This window comes from Grampus griseus, assembly GCF_964374135.1.
Source record: "Grampus griseus genome assembly, chromosome: 16".
In the NCBI taxonomy this organism is placed as follows: Eukaryota; Metazoa; Chordata; class Mammalia; order Artiodactyla; family Delphinidae; genus Grampus; species Grampus griseus.
In genome coordinates, this window is record NC_139010.1 from 64275782 (window position 1) to 64293309 (window position 17528).

Here is a 17528-nt window from a genome sequence, read left to right on the forward strand (position 1 = left end):
TATTGATTCTTCCAATCCAAGAACATGGTATATCTCTCCATCTATTTGTATCATCTTTAATTTCTTTCATCAGTGTCTTATAGTTTTCTGCATGCGGTTCTTTAGTCTCCCTAGGTAGGTTTATTCTTAGGTATTTTATTATTTTGGTTACAATGGTAAATGGGAGTGTTTCCTTAATTTTTCTTTCAGATTTATCATCATTAGTGTATAGAAATGCAAGAGACTTCTGTGCAATAATTTTGTATCCTGCAACTTTATTGAATTCATTGGTTAGCTCTAGTAGTTTTCTGGTGGCATCTTTAGGATTCTCTATGTATAGTATCATGTCATCTGCAAACAGTGACAGGTTTACTTCTTCTTTTACAATTTGTATTTTTAAATTTCTTTTTCTTCTCTGATTACCATGGCTAGGACTTCCAGAACTACGTTGAATAATAGTGGTGAGAGTGGACATCCTTGTCTTGTTCCTGATCTTAGAGGAAATGCTTTCAGTTTTTCACCATTGAGAATGATGTTTGCTGTGCGTTTGTCACATATGGCCTTTATTATGTTGAGGTAGGTTCCCTCTATGCCCATTTTCTGGAGAGTTTGTATCATAAGTGGGTGTTGAATTTTGTTGAAAGCTTTTTCTGCATCTATTGAGATGATCATATGGTTTTTATTCTTCAGTTTGTTAATATGGTGTATCACATTGATTGATTTGCGTATATTGAAGAATCCTTGCATCCCTGGGATAAATCTCACTTGATCATGCGGTATGATCCTTTTAATGTGTTGTTGGATTCTGTTTGCTAGCATTTCGTTGAGGATTTTTGCAACTATGTTCATCAGTGATATTGGTCTGTAGTTTTCTTTCTTTGTGACCTCTTTGTCTGGCTTTGGTATCAGGGTGATGGTGGCCTCATAGAATGAGTCTGGGAGTGTTCCTCCCTCTGCTATATTTTGGAAGAGTTTGAGAAGGAGAGGTGTTAATTCTTCTCTAAATGTTTGAGAGAATTCGCCTGTGAAGCCATCTGGTCCTGGGCTTTTGTCTGTTGGAAGATTTTTAATCATCTCAATTTCAGTGCTTGCGATTGGTCTGTTCATAGTTTCTATTTCTTCCTGGTTCAGTCTCGGAAGGTTGCGCTTTTCTAAGAATTTGTCCATTTCTTCCAGGTTGCCCATTTTATTGGCATAGAGTTGCTTGTAGTTATCTCTCATGATCCTTTGTATTTCTGCAGTGTCAGTTGTTACTTCTCCTTTTTCATTTCTAATTCTATTGATTTGAGTCTTCTCCCTTTTTTTCTTGATGAGTCTGGCTAATGGTTTATCTACCTTGTTTATCTTCTCAAAGAACTAGCTTTTAGTTTTATTGATCTTTGCTATTGTTTTCTTTGTTTCTTTTTCATTTATTTCTGCTCTGATCTTTATGATTTCTTTCCTTCTGCTAACTTTGGGTTTTGTTTGTTCTTCTTTCTCTAGTTTTTTAGATGTAAGGTTAGATCATTTATTTGAGATTTTTCTTGTTTCTTGAGGTAGGCTTGTATTGCTATAAACTGCCCTCTTAGAGCTGCTTTTGCTGCATCTCATAGGTTTTGGATCATGGTGTCTTCATTGTCATTTGTCTCTAGGGATTTTTTGATTTCCTCTCTGATTTCTTCAGTGATCTCTTGGCTATTTAGTAATGTATAGTTTAGCCTCCATGTGTCTGTGTTTTTTACGTTTTTTTTCCCTGTAACTGATTTCTAATCTCATAGTGTTGTAGTCAGAAGAGATGCCTGATATGATTTCAATTTTCTTAAATTTACTTAGGCTTGATTTGTGACCCAAGATGTGATCTATCCTGGAGAATGTTCCATGTGCACTTGAGAAGAAAGTGTAATCTGCTTTTTTTCGGATCGAATGTCCTATAAATATCAATTAAATCTATCTGGTCTATTGTGTTATTTAAAGCTTGTGTTTCCTTATTAATTTTCTGTTTGGATCATCTGTCCATTGGTGTAAGTGAGGTGTTAAAGTTCCCCACTATTATTGTGTTACTGTCGATTTCCTCTTTTATAGGTGTTAGCAGTTGCCTTATGTATTGAGGTGCTCCAACGTTGGGTGCATATATATTTAGAATTGTTATATCATCTTGGATTGATCCCTTGATCATTATGTAGTGTCCTTCCTTGTCTTTTGCAACATTCTTTATCTTAGAGTCTATTTTATCTGATATGAGTATCACTCCTCCAGCTTTCTTTTGATTCCCATTTGCATGGAATATCTTTCTCTATCCCCTCACTTTCAGTCTGTATGTGTCCATAGGTCTGAAGTGGGTCTGTTGTAGACAGCATACATATGGGTTTTTTTTTTGTATCCATTCAGCGAGCCTGTGTCTTTTGGTTGGAGCATTTAATCCATTCATGTTTAAGATAATTATTGATATGTATGTCCCTATTATCATTTTCTTAACTGTTTTGGATTTGTTTTTGTAGGTCCTGTTCTTCTCTTGTGTTTCCTACTTAGAGAAGTTCCTTTAGCATTTGTTGTAGAGCTGGTTTGGTGGTGCTGAATTCTCTTGCTTTTGCTTGTCTGTAACGGTTTTCTCTATTGAATCTGAATGAGATCCTTGCCAGGTAGAGTAATCGTTGTTGTAGGTTCTTCCCTTTTATCACTTTAAATATGTTATGCCACTCCCTTCTGGCTCGTAGAGTTTCTGCTGAGAAATCAGCTGTTAACCTTATGGGAGTTCCCTTGTATGTTATTTGTCGTTTTTCCCTTGCTGCTTTCAATAATTTTTCTTTGTCTTTAATTTTTTCCAATTTGATTACTAAGTGTCTTGGTGTGTTTTCCTTGGGTTTATCCTGTATGGGACTCTGTGCATTTCCTGGATTTGGGTGGCTATTTCCTTTCCCATGTTAGGGAAGTTTTCGACTATAATCTCTTCAAATATTTTTTCAGGTCCTTTCTCTCTCTCTTCTCCTTCTGGGACCCCCTATAATGTGAATGCTGTTGCCTTTAACGTTGTCCCAGAGGTCTACTAGGCTGTCTTCATTTCTTTTCATTCTTTTTTCTTTATTCTGTTCCGCAGCAGCGAATTCCACCATTCTGTCTTCCAGGTCACTTATCCGTTCTTCTGCCTCTGTTATTCTGCCATTGATTCCTTCTAGTGTATTTTTCATTTCAGTTATTGTATTGTTCATCTGTTTGTTTGTTCTTTAATTCTTCTAGGTGTTGTTAAACATTTCTTGCATCTTCTCTGTCTTTGCCTCCATTCTTTTTTCTGAGGTCCTGGATCATCGTCAGTATCATTATTCTGAATTCTTTTTCTGGAAGGTTGCCTATCTCCACTTCTTTTAGTTGTTCTTCTGGGGCTTTATCTTGTTCCTTTATCTGGTACATAGCCCTCTGCCTTTTCATCTTGTCTATCCCTCTGTGAATGTGGTTTTTGTTCCACAGGCTGCAGGATTGTAGTTTTTCTTGCTTCTGCTGTCTGTCCTCTGGTGGATGAGGCTATCTAAGATGCTTGAGCAAGTTTCCTGATGGGAGGGACTGGTATTGGGTAGAGCTGGCTGTTGCTCTGGTGGGCAGAGCTCAGTAAAACTTTAATCCACTTGTCTGCTGATGGTTGGGGCTGGGTTCACTCCCTGTTGGTTGTTTGGCCTGAGGCGACCCAACACTGGAGCCTACCTGGGCTCTTTGATGGGGCTAATGGCGGACTCTGGGAGGGCTCAAGCCAAGGCGTACTTCCCAGAACTTCTGCTGTCAGTGCCCTTGTCATCACGGTGAGACACAGCCACCCCCCACCTCTGCAGGAGACTCTCCAACACTAGCAGGTAGGTCTAGTTCACTCTCCTATAGGGTCACTGCTCCTTCCCCTGGGTCCCGATGTGAACAATACTTTGTGTGTGCCCTCCAAGAGTGGAGTCTTTGTTTCCCCCAGTCCTGTCGAAGTCCTGCAGTCAAATCCTGCTAGCCTTCAAAGTCTGATTCTCTAGGAATTCCTCCTCCCATTGCCGGATGTGCAGGTTGAGAAGCCTGACTTCGGGCTCAGAACCTTCACTCCAGTGGGTGGACTTCTGTGGTATAAGTGTTCTCCAGTTTGTGAGTCACCCACTCAGCAGTTATGGGATTTGATTTTATTGTGATTGTACCCCTCCTACCATCTCATTGTGGCTTCTCCTTTGTCTTTGGATGTGGGGTATCTTTTTTGGTGAGTTCCAGTCTCTTCCTTTCAACGATTGGTCAGCAGTTAGTTGTGATTCTGGTGCTCTCACCAGAGGGAGTGAGAGCATGTCCTTCTACTCTGCCATCTTGAACCAATCTCCCTTATCCACACTTTAAGTGGCAGCTTACCTCCTGTCTTGTCCTGACTATGATAGTAAAATCATAAGAAGTTCATATTTAGAGAGTGCTTAATATGTTCTAGTCATTGTACTAAGTTCTTAACATGATTTGCCTTCAGAATATCCTTAATAACGAAGGTATTATTATTCCCAATATACAGATGAAATTAAGATTCATAGAACTTAACTAGTTTTCTCAAGACCACACAGTTAGGACCCTAGATAATTTGTCTCTAGAATATATGTACTCTTTACCACTGCACTCTACTTCCTCTTTAACTGGAGTGAGATATGTCCTCTAAGCTCTTACAGGAATCCTTATGATTTACTTGATAGGAGTCATTTATGCCTTTTATGATTTTCTTCCTGTGTGACTGTGAACTTTAAGCTCCTAGAGAGCATCCTTGTGCCCCAGACATGCAAGGCTGATAATCAGGAGGTTCACACTGGGATGACTGTACGAGGTTAAATGTGGAAATATCTGCCTAACAGTTGGGTCTTACCACTGCCCGAAACCCTTCAAGCATCTCACCCACCAACCCAACTATGCTGACCCCTATCCTTGGAGTCCCTGCTTCTCCTGGCAATCCAGAAGCAAATGCGTTAATACCTAGAACACCAGGAAACCTCCCAAACCCTGCTCCCACACTAAGATCCCTACTCATTCTGATAGGTCATTGTCCTATCTGAGCATCTTGAACATCACCCCATCTGGTATTTTGAAAAGTCCATTGTAGATGCTTATGACTGTACGCTGATGTGAAAGAAAATAAGCGCAGATAGGAAAGAAGAAAAATACCGTACAGACACTGGAGAATGGTGACATTCTGTTACCAGCAATGGTAGCAGAAAATGACCAGCAATGTCACACGGTAATTATGGCATCCCAGTGAGTTAAACTCACTGCGTGTATCAGAAACATGCATCAGAAACTCCCTGCGTGTTTCAGAGGCAAGGCACTACGCAAATTAAAGGCAGCTTATAATTTTTAATCACTTAGCATCCAAGCACACCTGTGATTCTATCTTGGTGAGCAGCTATGAAGGCATGGGCCCACCATCACCAGTGGAATCATCAGATAGAGAACATTCCTTTTGTTTGTCGCTGTTCTGACCAATCATCGCCACAGGCTTTTCTGAATCCTGCAGCAGCAGGAGTCCTGCTTAAACCCAAAGCACGAATCCATCCCTCTGGGATTCTGCCACAGAGAAGACTGTTGGTAATTTAAAAAAAATGCTCATTAAAAACCATTCTGAAACCATTTTATTTCCTGGATGAAAATGGCATCACATTAGCCCTACCAGACCAGTCCCCGAAATTTAGAAGAAAATTGTGCAGAAATACAGAGTTCATTTACTCAAGTAAGCACACACCTGCATTACAGAATGGTTCAATTTTCATCCCAGCAGCAATCCCTGGGTCTGAGTTACATAAATGAATAATACATTTAGTATGTTATTAAATGGGGCTGCTTACCTCTGTAATAACAAGGCAACTTATGATTATGTTGGACCTAAGCTCTGAATATTACTGGGATGCATTTAGTTAGTAAAACATTCTTCAATCTGCCAAGAATAAAAATGTTTTGTAATGGCAAGGAAGTCTTTGTACAATTACTGAAAGGAAACATTCTGCAAATATACCTTTGATATTACCGACCATTCATCTGTAGATAGTGTCTTGTTACTTCAACAACCCCAGTTTCAGCTTCTCTCTTCCTTCCTTTCTTGATACTCCTCTGTCACCTTTTCCTTTTTACCCCTACTCTCTTTGATCTTCCTTCTGGCTGCCTGCCAGTCTTAAAAAAAAAGAGGGAGGCCATAGTTTTTCTTTGTCAGAGTAAAACTGGAAAAAACATTGGAAGTCTTCATATCCTGTGATTTTGCTATTCAGCAGTTCTTTTTTTAATTTATGATTTTGTACAGATGTTTATGGTACAGATGTTTGATATAGATGTTTATGACTATTCAGTGTATGCTAAGTTGACCGTATAGTCTAGTTTAGTCAATCACAACCCTGTATGTGATGTCAAGACCCTGACCCCAGAAATTATGGTTTACTTGAGAATTCTGGGCATCAGTGTGTTTTGTTTTTAAGTTCCCCTGGTGATTCTAGTGTGCAGCCAGGATTAAAGATCACTGCCCTGGTGGTTCAAACTAGTGTTGTGGAACCAAATAGTCTGAGTTTAAATGCAGGCTCTTACTCATTAGATACACTTGGGCAATTTACCCAGACTCTAATGTTTGGGTTCTCTGCATGTAAAATAGGGATAATTACAGAATCTTTCCCTAAAATTCTTGGGAGGATTAAATGAGATAATGCATTCAAAAGGACTTAGCATCGAATCTGGCACATTGCAAGATCTTAATAAATGTTAAAATATCAAAAGGTAGTAAAAAGTCAGTATTTAAGGTTTTAAATATTAGCTTGCTCTTATACAGCAAGTTCCCTGAAAATAGAAGCCATGCTCTTACTGCCAAGATTATCTTAAGATCAAATCAGACCACATCAATTCCTTCCTTAAAATCATTCAAAACTGCCTATGGCTTACCCATAAAGGGTAAAGTTCAGGTTTAAAGGAGAGCTCCATGATCTGTCCTCAATGCATTTTTTTTTCAGCTTTAGCTCTTTCCACTTCCTGACATGCTTCCTGAGCTCAGGCCAGGCTGAAGTCTACATGTCTTCTTCTGCCTGTGTTGTTCATTCTGCCTGGGATGGTCTTTACTCTGTCAAGCTTCTATTCATTCATTAAAAATCAGTGTAGAGGGCTTCCCTGGTGGCGCAGTGGTTGAGAGTCCGCCTGCCGATGCAGGGGACACGGGTTCGTGCCCCGGTCTGGGAAGATCCCACATGCCGCGGAGCGGCTGGGCCCGTGAGCCATGGCCACTGATCCTGCGCGTCCGGAGCCTGTGCTCTGCAACGGGAGAGGCCGCAACAGTGAGAGGCCCGCGTACCGCCAAAAACAACAACAACAACAAAAATCAGTGTAGAAATTATGTTTTCCTATGATGTCTCCTCTTTTTTCACAGTAGTTGTTACATGTAATGACCAAGAAAGAGCTAGAACTCTAGGTTTTCTTATAGTCAAGGTAGGTCTTGTTGTCACTGAGCTCTGTTAACCCTCATTTGTGCACACGAGAAAAAATTAAATAGTTTAATTTCTTGGCTTGTAGTATCTGTCTTTGTTTTCAAGGGAAAACCACCTTGTTACAATGACACTTAACTTGAAACGAGACATGGGGCAAGCCCTGGGGACAGAGAAGGGAGCTGGTTCTGGGGACGGTGTATGGCTAGCACTTAAAATCTTTCTAGATCCAATGTGCTCATGTTTCAACAATAATCTTACGTAGCAGCCATAACCCCAACATTCAGAAAGAATAGGGTTCCATGGCTGACTAAGCAGGTTCTCCAAGTTTCTCTCTTCAAGGCAATAGCTCTCAGGACGTTCCCCTTAAACTGAGTAAGCAGGCCTTGGGATTAGGGGACTCTACTCAGACAGAAGACTAGGTTGAGGGGAGAAAACTTCTCTTGCATTAAGCAGGATGGAAGCACAAGTCATTTAATTTGAACAGTAAATAGAATGTAACTTCATTCTGAATGCCAACTTGATGAAGTGAGACATATGGCCACGTTAAACTAAATGACAGCATCAAAAATCACGAGAATGGCTCATGGAATCCACTGCTAGAGTCAACTAGTTGTACAACAAATTTACAGAAGGAAAATTTCCCTACTTTTAAGCATCTGCAGTCCGAGGAATCCTAATACTGAATCATTTCAAATTGGTCATGAACGTGTCAGAACCTGAAGGGGTCTCAAAGACCATCCAACAGAATCCCTCTGTTTGCACATAAGAAAAAAAAGAGATGCAGTTTAGAGGGCTTTCCAAGCTCACACAGGGGGCAAGTAGTGGTTATGGGCCTTGGGACTGAGTTTGGAACTCTCCTGCCATAATGCCATACCACGCGGATGAGGACTGTTGTTGTCAATACCATTGATGTGGGCAAGGACAGCGATGTGAGGAACCAGATCTCCACATACACCTTCTTCATTACAACCCTAATGCCATCCCATAACAATAAGGGAAAATGCATCTAAGAAAGATAGTCTGAAAAATCAACTTTGTAGCCACAGTTATGGAGCGTTTGCTGTGAGACTGCACGGGTGAGTTCCAAGAAAACAGTTACTTGGGTCCTTGCAGTGCTGGGTCTATAAACAATGCAAGTGATTTCCTTCCTGTGGACTTGAAACACATGCACCACTTTTAGGACCAGTTATTCTCTGTGATGCACAGCGACAAATCTTGCTGAATAAATCAGACTGAACAGCAAGATTCCTATCAGGATCAGAAATGGGATCACTTGGGAAATGACCACAGCCCCCAAGAGACCCTGGAAATAGCAACCCCAGAGCACAGTGGCAGGATAACCAAGGTCTAAATGTTTTCATAGCTGATGTAGAAAGGAATATGTTTCTAGAAAGCATTTTTATTTATTTGTTTTTTTAACACCTTTATTAGAGTATAATTGCTTTACAATGGTGTGTTAGTTTCTGCTTTATATAGAAAGCATTTTTAAAACATTCTAAATGTGTGTTGACAGTATGGGGATTGCTATTTTGCTATACTTTATGTGTATATATTTTTTCCTGGACCTACTAAGTATTTTTATATAGATACTGAATTAATACTATTTTAAAATCTTTTTTTTAACTTCCTGAGTAAATATTCCCATTGAATATTGAGAAACTAACCCTGAGGATCAATAAGAACTGTCACTGCACATTTACATTCTTTCGGGAGGGATTAATGGCTCCTCTAAAGAAACTCCACAGACAAAAATTTCTATACCCACTTTTTTATAAACACATCTAGAAATCTCTCTGGCTTAACAGCAAAAAGAAATCTGTCCCTTGAGAAGGTTATCTTGGCTTCTTAGAATAAACCAGCCCAATGTCTACTTTATTTTATATTTACAGAATCTTTTACGGTTGGCATGAAACAAGCAACATCCTAGTTAATTTGGCAACTTAAATTTGTATCATGTTCCCTGGATCCAAAACAGCATCAACAAGATTTAACCATATATAAGTACAACTAAATAAGCTTGGGCTTCTGTATGTGCAAACTGAGATATTTATAGTCATCGATGGAGAAACAGAGGAATGAATTTGAGGTTATTTCAGCACTAAATGCCAGAGGATATACAAATGAATACTGATTTCAAGTTATTTGAAGAAAAGGGACTCGTTCACTAATCAGGTACACGTGTTATCTGCCTTGAGTGGTGCTGGGGGCCGACGTGTGTTTCGATGTACAGTGGATACTAATCATGTGACGTTATGAGCCTACACAAGCTGTTATTTCAGTTTTACCGATGACCAAACAAGGGCTTAGGTTAAATGTGTCCTAGATCTCAGTACTGTCATGACTATTAAGTATGAAGTAAATGTCTGGACTATAGATACACAATAAAAGGAAGGTTCCCCGTCCTTTTTACCTTCACTCCAGAGGACCCCTTCACCCCAAAAGTCCAGAGGCTGGTGATGGCATCTGCATTTTGTAAAGTGACTACTATCTGCTAGGCACTATGCTTCATATACAGTATCATATTTAATCAACCTCCAAAAGCAAACAGCAAAATGTTATAGGTTACGAAACTAAATCTCAAAGAAAGGAAGTCACTTGCTAAAGGTAAATGGCAGAGATTGGATTAAGACTCTTAATTTGTTTCATTCTAAAATAACTGTTTTTCACCAAACAACACATTCCCCCTTTGAGTTCACTCTGTACCCACAACAGGCTGAGGCCCCATTACCAGTCTCCTTGCTTTCCATGGAATGGCTTGTGGAAGGCATGAAGGAAAGGGTGAAAAGAGGCAGGGAGAACGTGGTTAGAAGCATGCTCACACGCTGTCCTGTGGTGTGGACATTGGACACTTGAGACCACTGGACCAAGCCCTAAGGACTGGTGGCTACAGCCACCTAGAGGGACATTCTGTACCTATTTCAATACTTATTCCAACTCTCTTTTCTAAGACTTTGCTAAGAACTGAAACAAAAACTGCACACCTGTTCACTTCTACACAGTGAAGCTGGTAACAATTTTGGCATCTCCTTGAAATAGCATTTCTATTGGGAATAATAATAACCAATGCTAGAATGTTTCCATCACAGTGAAGTGAGTGAACCTGAGAACACTTTATATATCCAGGGTAATAAACTAACTGTGAGAGCAACCATAACCATTTACAAAGTGAGGCCTTAAAAAAAAAAAAAAAAAAGGAAGGTTTACCTACATGCTTTCAAGTAAACTCGCAGAAAGGTGCTACTGGCAGATTTGCTTGTTAAGCTTGATTGACAAGGGACGATTGTTTAGTAGACCTGTTCAGCTCAAGCTCTGATTGCATGGCTGCAGTCTGTGCCCTGCCGTAAGAGACTGGGTGAGGCAAGTGAGGTGCCTGGAGAGTGAAATCTACGGAGGCAAGAACTCTCAAACCAACCCTGCCCTTGTGACTCCTCTGCACTTCATCCCAGCCTGAAGCTAATACAGATTCTGTGCTGACAACCCGAGATGGTCGTGGATGGCTTAAAACAGGCATTGGAGGGACTCAAAACGGGGCCCAATGGCTCCTTAATTCTATAGACTTCCAGGCACAAACGTCAGGGCTTGTCCTTGAGAAAACTACCGACATGGCCTTTTCACCTGGATCATCTCTTGTTCCTTTGCCTACAATAACCTGCTTCACACCTTCTTAACTTGGGAAGTCCTGCTTGCCCTTCCTCTCGGTGTTTCCTTACAGAATCCATTGGTGTCCGTGTTTTACAGGAGGGTGGCAGTTAATATAACTGAATCTCTCATGTGTGGGACTCACAGGCAGTGCGTGGGCAGGAAGCTGGTGTTTCAACCCTTAATGGGGGAGGTATTTGGCAATGCCTGGATACTCAACTCTAAGAAGTAATCAGCTGACTGGGTGGAATTTGCTTTAGGAGCTATCAGAAAGACCTTCAATTGCCAAAGAGACTCTAATTATTGTTGTAGGGTTTTAATAACAATTATTATGTTATGAGAACGCTAACTGCAGCATTGTTTATAGCGGCACAAAACAGGAAATGACCAAAATGTCCATGAAAGGGATGACTACATAATCCCATGTGCTTGAATCCTAGGGAGTTAAAAGAAATTAGATGGGGCTTCCCTGGTGGCAGTGGTTGGGAGTCCACCTGCCGATGCAGGGGACACGGGTTCGTGCCCCGGTCCGGGAAGATCCCACATGCCGCGGAGCGGCTGGGCCCGTGAGCCATGGCCGCTGAGCCTGCGCGTCCGGAGCCTGTGCTCCGCAGCGGGAGAGGCCACAGCAGTGAGAGGCCCGCGTACCGCAAAAAAAAAAAAAAAAAAAAGAAATTAGATGGAGAGTAGCCTTATATACTCTGACTTGGAAAGATGTTTAAGTTATGTTTTTGAATGAAAAAGGGAACTAGAAGAACAACATATCTAGTAGGAAACTGCACATAAAAACAACGTAATTAATTTTGTATATTTTTTTCTTGGCATAATTATTCACTGACAAATGCAAAGGAAAGTGTTTAGAAACATGCATATCAAACATGCACAAGTGTTAGATACACTTGTGTGGGAAAGGGGGCCAGGACTGGGGTGATAATCTAAACTGGCTTTTTAAACAGAGAAAACATGTATATTTTTTTGTAATTAAACATCTGTAAGTGAAAAGCTAAATATTTAATGGCAGCATCGTAGCAGCTACAACAGATGACTGAATCTGTGCTTATGAAATGCCACTGAATCAACATAGAGCCAAGGGACATCTGGGGTCAGGGACTGGAGTGGTATTCAGAAGGGCAGAAAGTCCTTTTTCAATTTCATCTACACTTTCTCTCTTGCCAACTCTTGAGCTGGCTACAGACACCGCAAATGGGAATTTGATGATACTGGGGCCTTCCGTGAGGGTGATTCCAGGCCCCTGTCCCAGCTAATGGTCTTCCTATTTCTGATGCAAATGTGTAGTTTAGACAGTATGTTGATCTGTGGGGTTACGATTGATACCCCTGTCCCCGACCTTAGCCCACACGGTGCTATGCAGGTGGTCACTCTTCCACCTGCGAGCCCCTTACTTTTGAGAGCAGGGCGTTCATCCTATCTGCTGATAACTGGTATTAATCATATGTTCCTTTTACACAAACTTGCTCACTGATGCTGATGCTTTTCTGCAGAAAGTTTAAATGGCATGGATGAAACCAGCAGATGTGGTAACTCAAGAAAAATCCCTTAGGGGCAGACGCTCTCAGGTAATGCCCACCGAGAGGAACAACCTTCTGAGAGCGGAGGTGGAGCCCTAGGAAGTAATATCTGTGATTGTGTGATGAATAAACATAACTGCATTGACAAACATTTATATACCTGGACACATATTGCCAAAACACTTTTTTAATGGAAATGTTAGTTTTATAGGGCTAGATGAAAAATCCCATTGAATAGAATATTATAAATTATTCATCTCTGATGTTTCATTTTATATAGGTTAGGATTTATTTGGGTTTCACATACTGAGTTCACCAAAGGAATGGTGAAACCTATTTAGGGGTAGCTGAAAAATGTGTGTGTGTGTGTGTGTGTGTGTGTAAATATATGTATATAATTATAAAATTAAAATACATATATATTCTCAATAAACTGAAAAGTGAGGGGTCATCAGCCTTCATTCTGCCTTATTACAGTGATGTGAGTCGCATCTGGAACAATTAGACCCCTCTGTACTTCAGCCCCCTCTCACTAATACCAAAGAGACAATAGTATAACTCCCCTGACTGACAGTGAATAAAAATCAATTCTGAAATTAGCTTCAGGGGCTCCTAATGCCCTTTACAATGTCTAAACATGCCAGTACATGCAAGTGATAAAAGTCCTGTCTTTGGCATTTCTTCACCATTAAGTTTAGTTATTTCACCAGCCCTTTTCAATTTCTCCCATGATGCTAGATGCTGAAGACCTCACCGACCCATTGCTGTAAAAATGTTATTTGTATTTTTCTCAGATTTTGTGTTTCTCTTCAAATAAATCACAGCTTATTTCTTTATTCAATCAGAGATAAGAATATCTGACGTATGTGTCTATGTTTTTTCCCTCCTTCTGCAAACAGTTTGAATGGAACGGATGAAACCAGCAGATGTGATAACTCAACAAAAATCCCTTAGGGTGAGATGCTCTGAGAGTAGTATATATTATTTTGGTAATTTCTTAAAATTAAAAAAACTTTTAAAATTTCAAATACAAAAGTACATAAATGGAAACATGAACATCCTCTCCTCTGTATTGCAGCTCGCATGAGAAATGAGAAGGGCAATTGTCAAGTAATGTTGGTCTATTGGTGAGGTACCTACTCTCTCCCTCCCTCCCTCCTTCCCTTCCTTCCTTCCTTTCCTCTCTTTTTAACTTTTCAATATCAGAATTCTTAAATATGCACAAATGAGAGAAAATAGTATCATAAATACCCATGCCCTCATTAATTTATCTTCAAAATTTACTAAACCCATCCCTTTTTCTAATATTTTAAAACAAATGCCATACATCATGTATCTCTAAAAGATAAGGTTTCTTTTTTGAGCCTAACCAAAATATCATTATGACACCTAAATATATAATATATTTAGTTAATATAATAGAAATATTTAGATTTAGATATAACCTGATATCACCTGTGGTGGTCAATTTTATGTGTCAACTTGCATGGGCCTCAGGATGGCCAGATATTTGGTCAAACATTATTCTGGGTGTTTCTCTGAGGGTGTTTTTGGATGAGATTAACATTTAAATCAGTAGACTGAGTAAAACAGATTGCCCTCCCTAATGTGGGTGGGCCTCTTCCAATCAGCTGAAGGCCTAAATGAAACAAAAATGCTAACCCTCTTCTGAATAAGAGAAAATTTGTCCTGCCTGACTGCCTTCAAACTGGACAGTGGCTTTCTTCCTGCCTTCATACTCAGATGGAAACATCAGCTCTTCCTGGGTTTTGACCCTGCTGACCTTCAGACAGGAACTACACCATCAGCTTTCCTGGCTCAGCATCACAGTTCAGACTGGGATGGAAACAAACCATCTGTTCTCCTGGGTCCCCAGCTTGCCAACTCTCACCCTGCGGATGTCAGGATTTGGACTTGCCCACCTCCATAGCTGGATGCTCCCATTCCTTATAACAAATCTCTTTAAATATAAATATATATATATATATATATATATATATATATATAATCTGCAATTGGAGATAGAAAAGCATATCTCTGGAAAACCCTGATTAATACATCACTAATCACCAGACCACAGTCCATTTTCCCATATGGCTCAAAAATGTCTTTTAATAGTTTTTTTGAATTAGAATCCAAACAAGTTCCACACACTATTTTCTAAGTCCATAAATATCAGTTACAGTTGTGGGAAAGTCACAGAATGGTTTCCCTTTTATGGTATTTCTTAAATAATATTGGATAAACCCCACAACACAGATCACTGAACACAAAATTTAGACTCTGTTTCCAGATTTATAAAGATCAGAATGCACGCCTTCAATGTGTCAAGACTGGACAGAGAGAAAATGAAACACATTCCTACTAACACTAGGATACTCTTGAAAAGTCAATGAGCTTCTTTTCTGCCTCAAGTTTCCACATCTATAAAACAGGAAATGCACATGGGAAATATTTGTTTGGCCTTCCACACAGGGATGTTGTGAAGGTAAAAGGTAGCCTCGTGTGATTAACTAGTTCTGAAATAAAGTATCAAAAAATGAAGATATGTATATATTATCATCATCGCCACCTTCATCCAAGGAACCTGTTTTGTTTCTTTGTTTGCAACTGGGGTCTTATTCTCAGACGAAATTTGCACTATTAATGCAAATTTGTGCTGCATTATTAAAATGAACAAAAGCAAGTAAATCAGTGCTGTAATGAAATAGGCCTGGCGTTTGATCAGAAGTAATTCGGTAAGTTTAACACAGGCTGAAAAGCAGCAGAAGTTGACCTCCAAAGGCCACTGCTTCAGACACTCACCCAGTACTATTGAGGTAACTCTGTCCCAAGCTGCAGTCCTTCGACAGAGAAGATGGATTGAACCAAAAGGCTGGCAGGCACTGACCATTGCTGTGTCGCTCATAACCATAGTCACTGTTGGGGAAAGAGCCAAGAGAAACCTTTCAGTAGATGGCAACATTACTGACAACAATTGCACGTCAGTCCACAGCCAGCTTCTACCCTCGTCAATTAGTCAAAAAACAGGCATTCACTGAATCAAAGCCTTTCCAAAAATGGAATCTTTTTTTTCCATGGAATATCTATCAATTACCCATGAAAACATTCTACAGAAGCCATTTTGAGAAATGTTAGCTTGGAGGCCACAGGGGTGCATGTGTAGAGAAGAAAGCTCAATGCCCAATAATTCCCATTAAACACCTTTAAGCTGGGAGAGTAGATGTTCTCATTAGGGGGAGACACAGTACTGATTGTGGTTGGGCCCAGAGAAAGCTATAATGGTGGACGTCGTCCTCAGTGTCAAGTTTCACTGAAGAGTTTAAGGCATTCACACGTGGCATAATCCTCATTACTAGTGATGTCTTTGGGGTGCTCTTCCAAGACATCTGGATCTACCAAGGAGAGCTGAGCCAGGTCTCTCTGTGCACAAGCCATATGCTTCAAAGTCATAGCAGGAAAGGAAATGTCCTTCAGGACTGCTGCAAGCATTCCCTCAAGGAAAAGCTCTGTCCTATGCCGTTAATGCTGCCAGTTGCTTTAAATCTGCTCTCTAGTTTGAAAATAGTCAAAGACTTTTCTCAGCCTCCTCGCATTCTTATCTCCAGGAGCCTCTGAGTGGCCTGATATTCTTGGCTTCTGAAAGATGAAACCGGGCGCAGAGTATGGCAACAAACTGCACCTTCACACGCACAGATAACTCGCAGGTGGCCATCAGTGAGCATTAGTATGAATTGGCCCATCTGTGTAATGGAAGAGAGATACTGGCACATGACGGTTGGGGAAGGAGAATTAGGTTTGCTCAGGGGCCTGTCACCAGGCAGCTGGCACCTAGAATTCTGCCCATCCCAGCTGGATTTGGTGCTGATGCAACACAGCACAGGTAGGAAGACTTCAGGAACGCTGCCTACAGGACACCCAGTGTTCATTTAAGGAAATTATTTTACAAACGCTGAAGAATAACAGGCAAGGTCACCTGGTAGAGGGCTGTCCAGGGGAGAGCCAAGCCAAGAGAGAACATTCAGTGACAACCACCTTTCATTATGCTATAGTCAAGAAGTATCACTGAAGCTCTAGCTACTAGTAGAAACCAATAAGAGCATGGCGATCCTTCCAAAATATTTTCAGAAATCATGCAGTTACAAAAATCCCATTTGACCAGGTAACTTTACGATGGCCTCGTTCATGATGCATTTCCCACTTCTCCAATTACATTTTAGTTAGTGGGATGAGCAGCAGATTCCAATCACGAATGCAGGAATTGGGCCAAGACTAAGGGGAGTGAGAGATGGGGAAAGGGGGAAACTTAACTGATTTTCTTACCCTGTGTTCTTTTCACCCTAGTCAAGCTTAAAATTGAGAAGAAAACAACACAGGACAATGCCAACAGCAAAAGACTAGCTTATGTTGGAACCTTGCAGAAAAGATTCCCAAAGGAACAAAGGTTTCCAGAAGAAATCAGGGAATTGGGACTTACTTTTTCTCTTTGGTTTTCTATGTGAAAATAAATTTGCTCTCTGCCAAAGAATGACTGTTTGGTAAGGCCAAAGTCAAACCACTAAGATAAAAAGTTAACTCCCCATACGGTTCCTCCTTGAATAGAGTGACTGAAGGAGAAGCAGTCAGGTTTCAGAAAGAGGGATGTGATGAATGACACACTCTCCATGGAACTTTCCCCTGTGAATGTATTTCAGGATGTCAATCCTGAAAGGTAGGACAGAGATAAAATATTTTTGTCATTGTAACAATGTTACACTGACTGAAACAGAAGTCAGGGCTGGGGAGGTCCTCCCAGAATTCCTTGTGAGCCCCCATGTAACTGAAGCTCTGCCTTCCCTCTGGCTGAGCCCGGAGAGATAAAGAACTGACTCTTGGCTTGCCTTCTTTACCAACAGGAGAGGAACAGCCTTGGGTTATCGGTCTGAGTTCCGGCAGCCAGTTTGCCGGGACTACCAGTACTACTGAT

General features: G+C 40.6%; 1 protein-coding gene across 4 annotated transcripts in view; it reads right to left on the minus strand.

The window, feature by feature from the left end:
- SORCS1 (sortilin related VPS10 domain containing receptor 1) overlaps positions 1-17528 on the minus strand; it is a gene marked incomplete at both ends in the record, with an annotated part of 558785 nt that overhangs the window by 85434 nt on the left and 455823 nt on the right. For all 4 annotated transcript variants that reach the window (XM_082674065.1, XM_082674064.1, XM_082674066.1 and 1 more), the window contains one exon: positions 15368-15481. In XM_082674065.1, coding sequence (XP_082530191.1) covers positions 15368-15481 — 114 coding nt within the window. The remainder of the gene's footprint in view (positions 1-15367; positions 15482-17528) is intronic.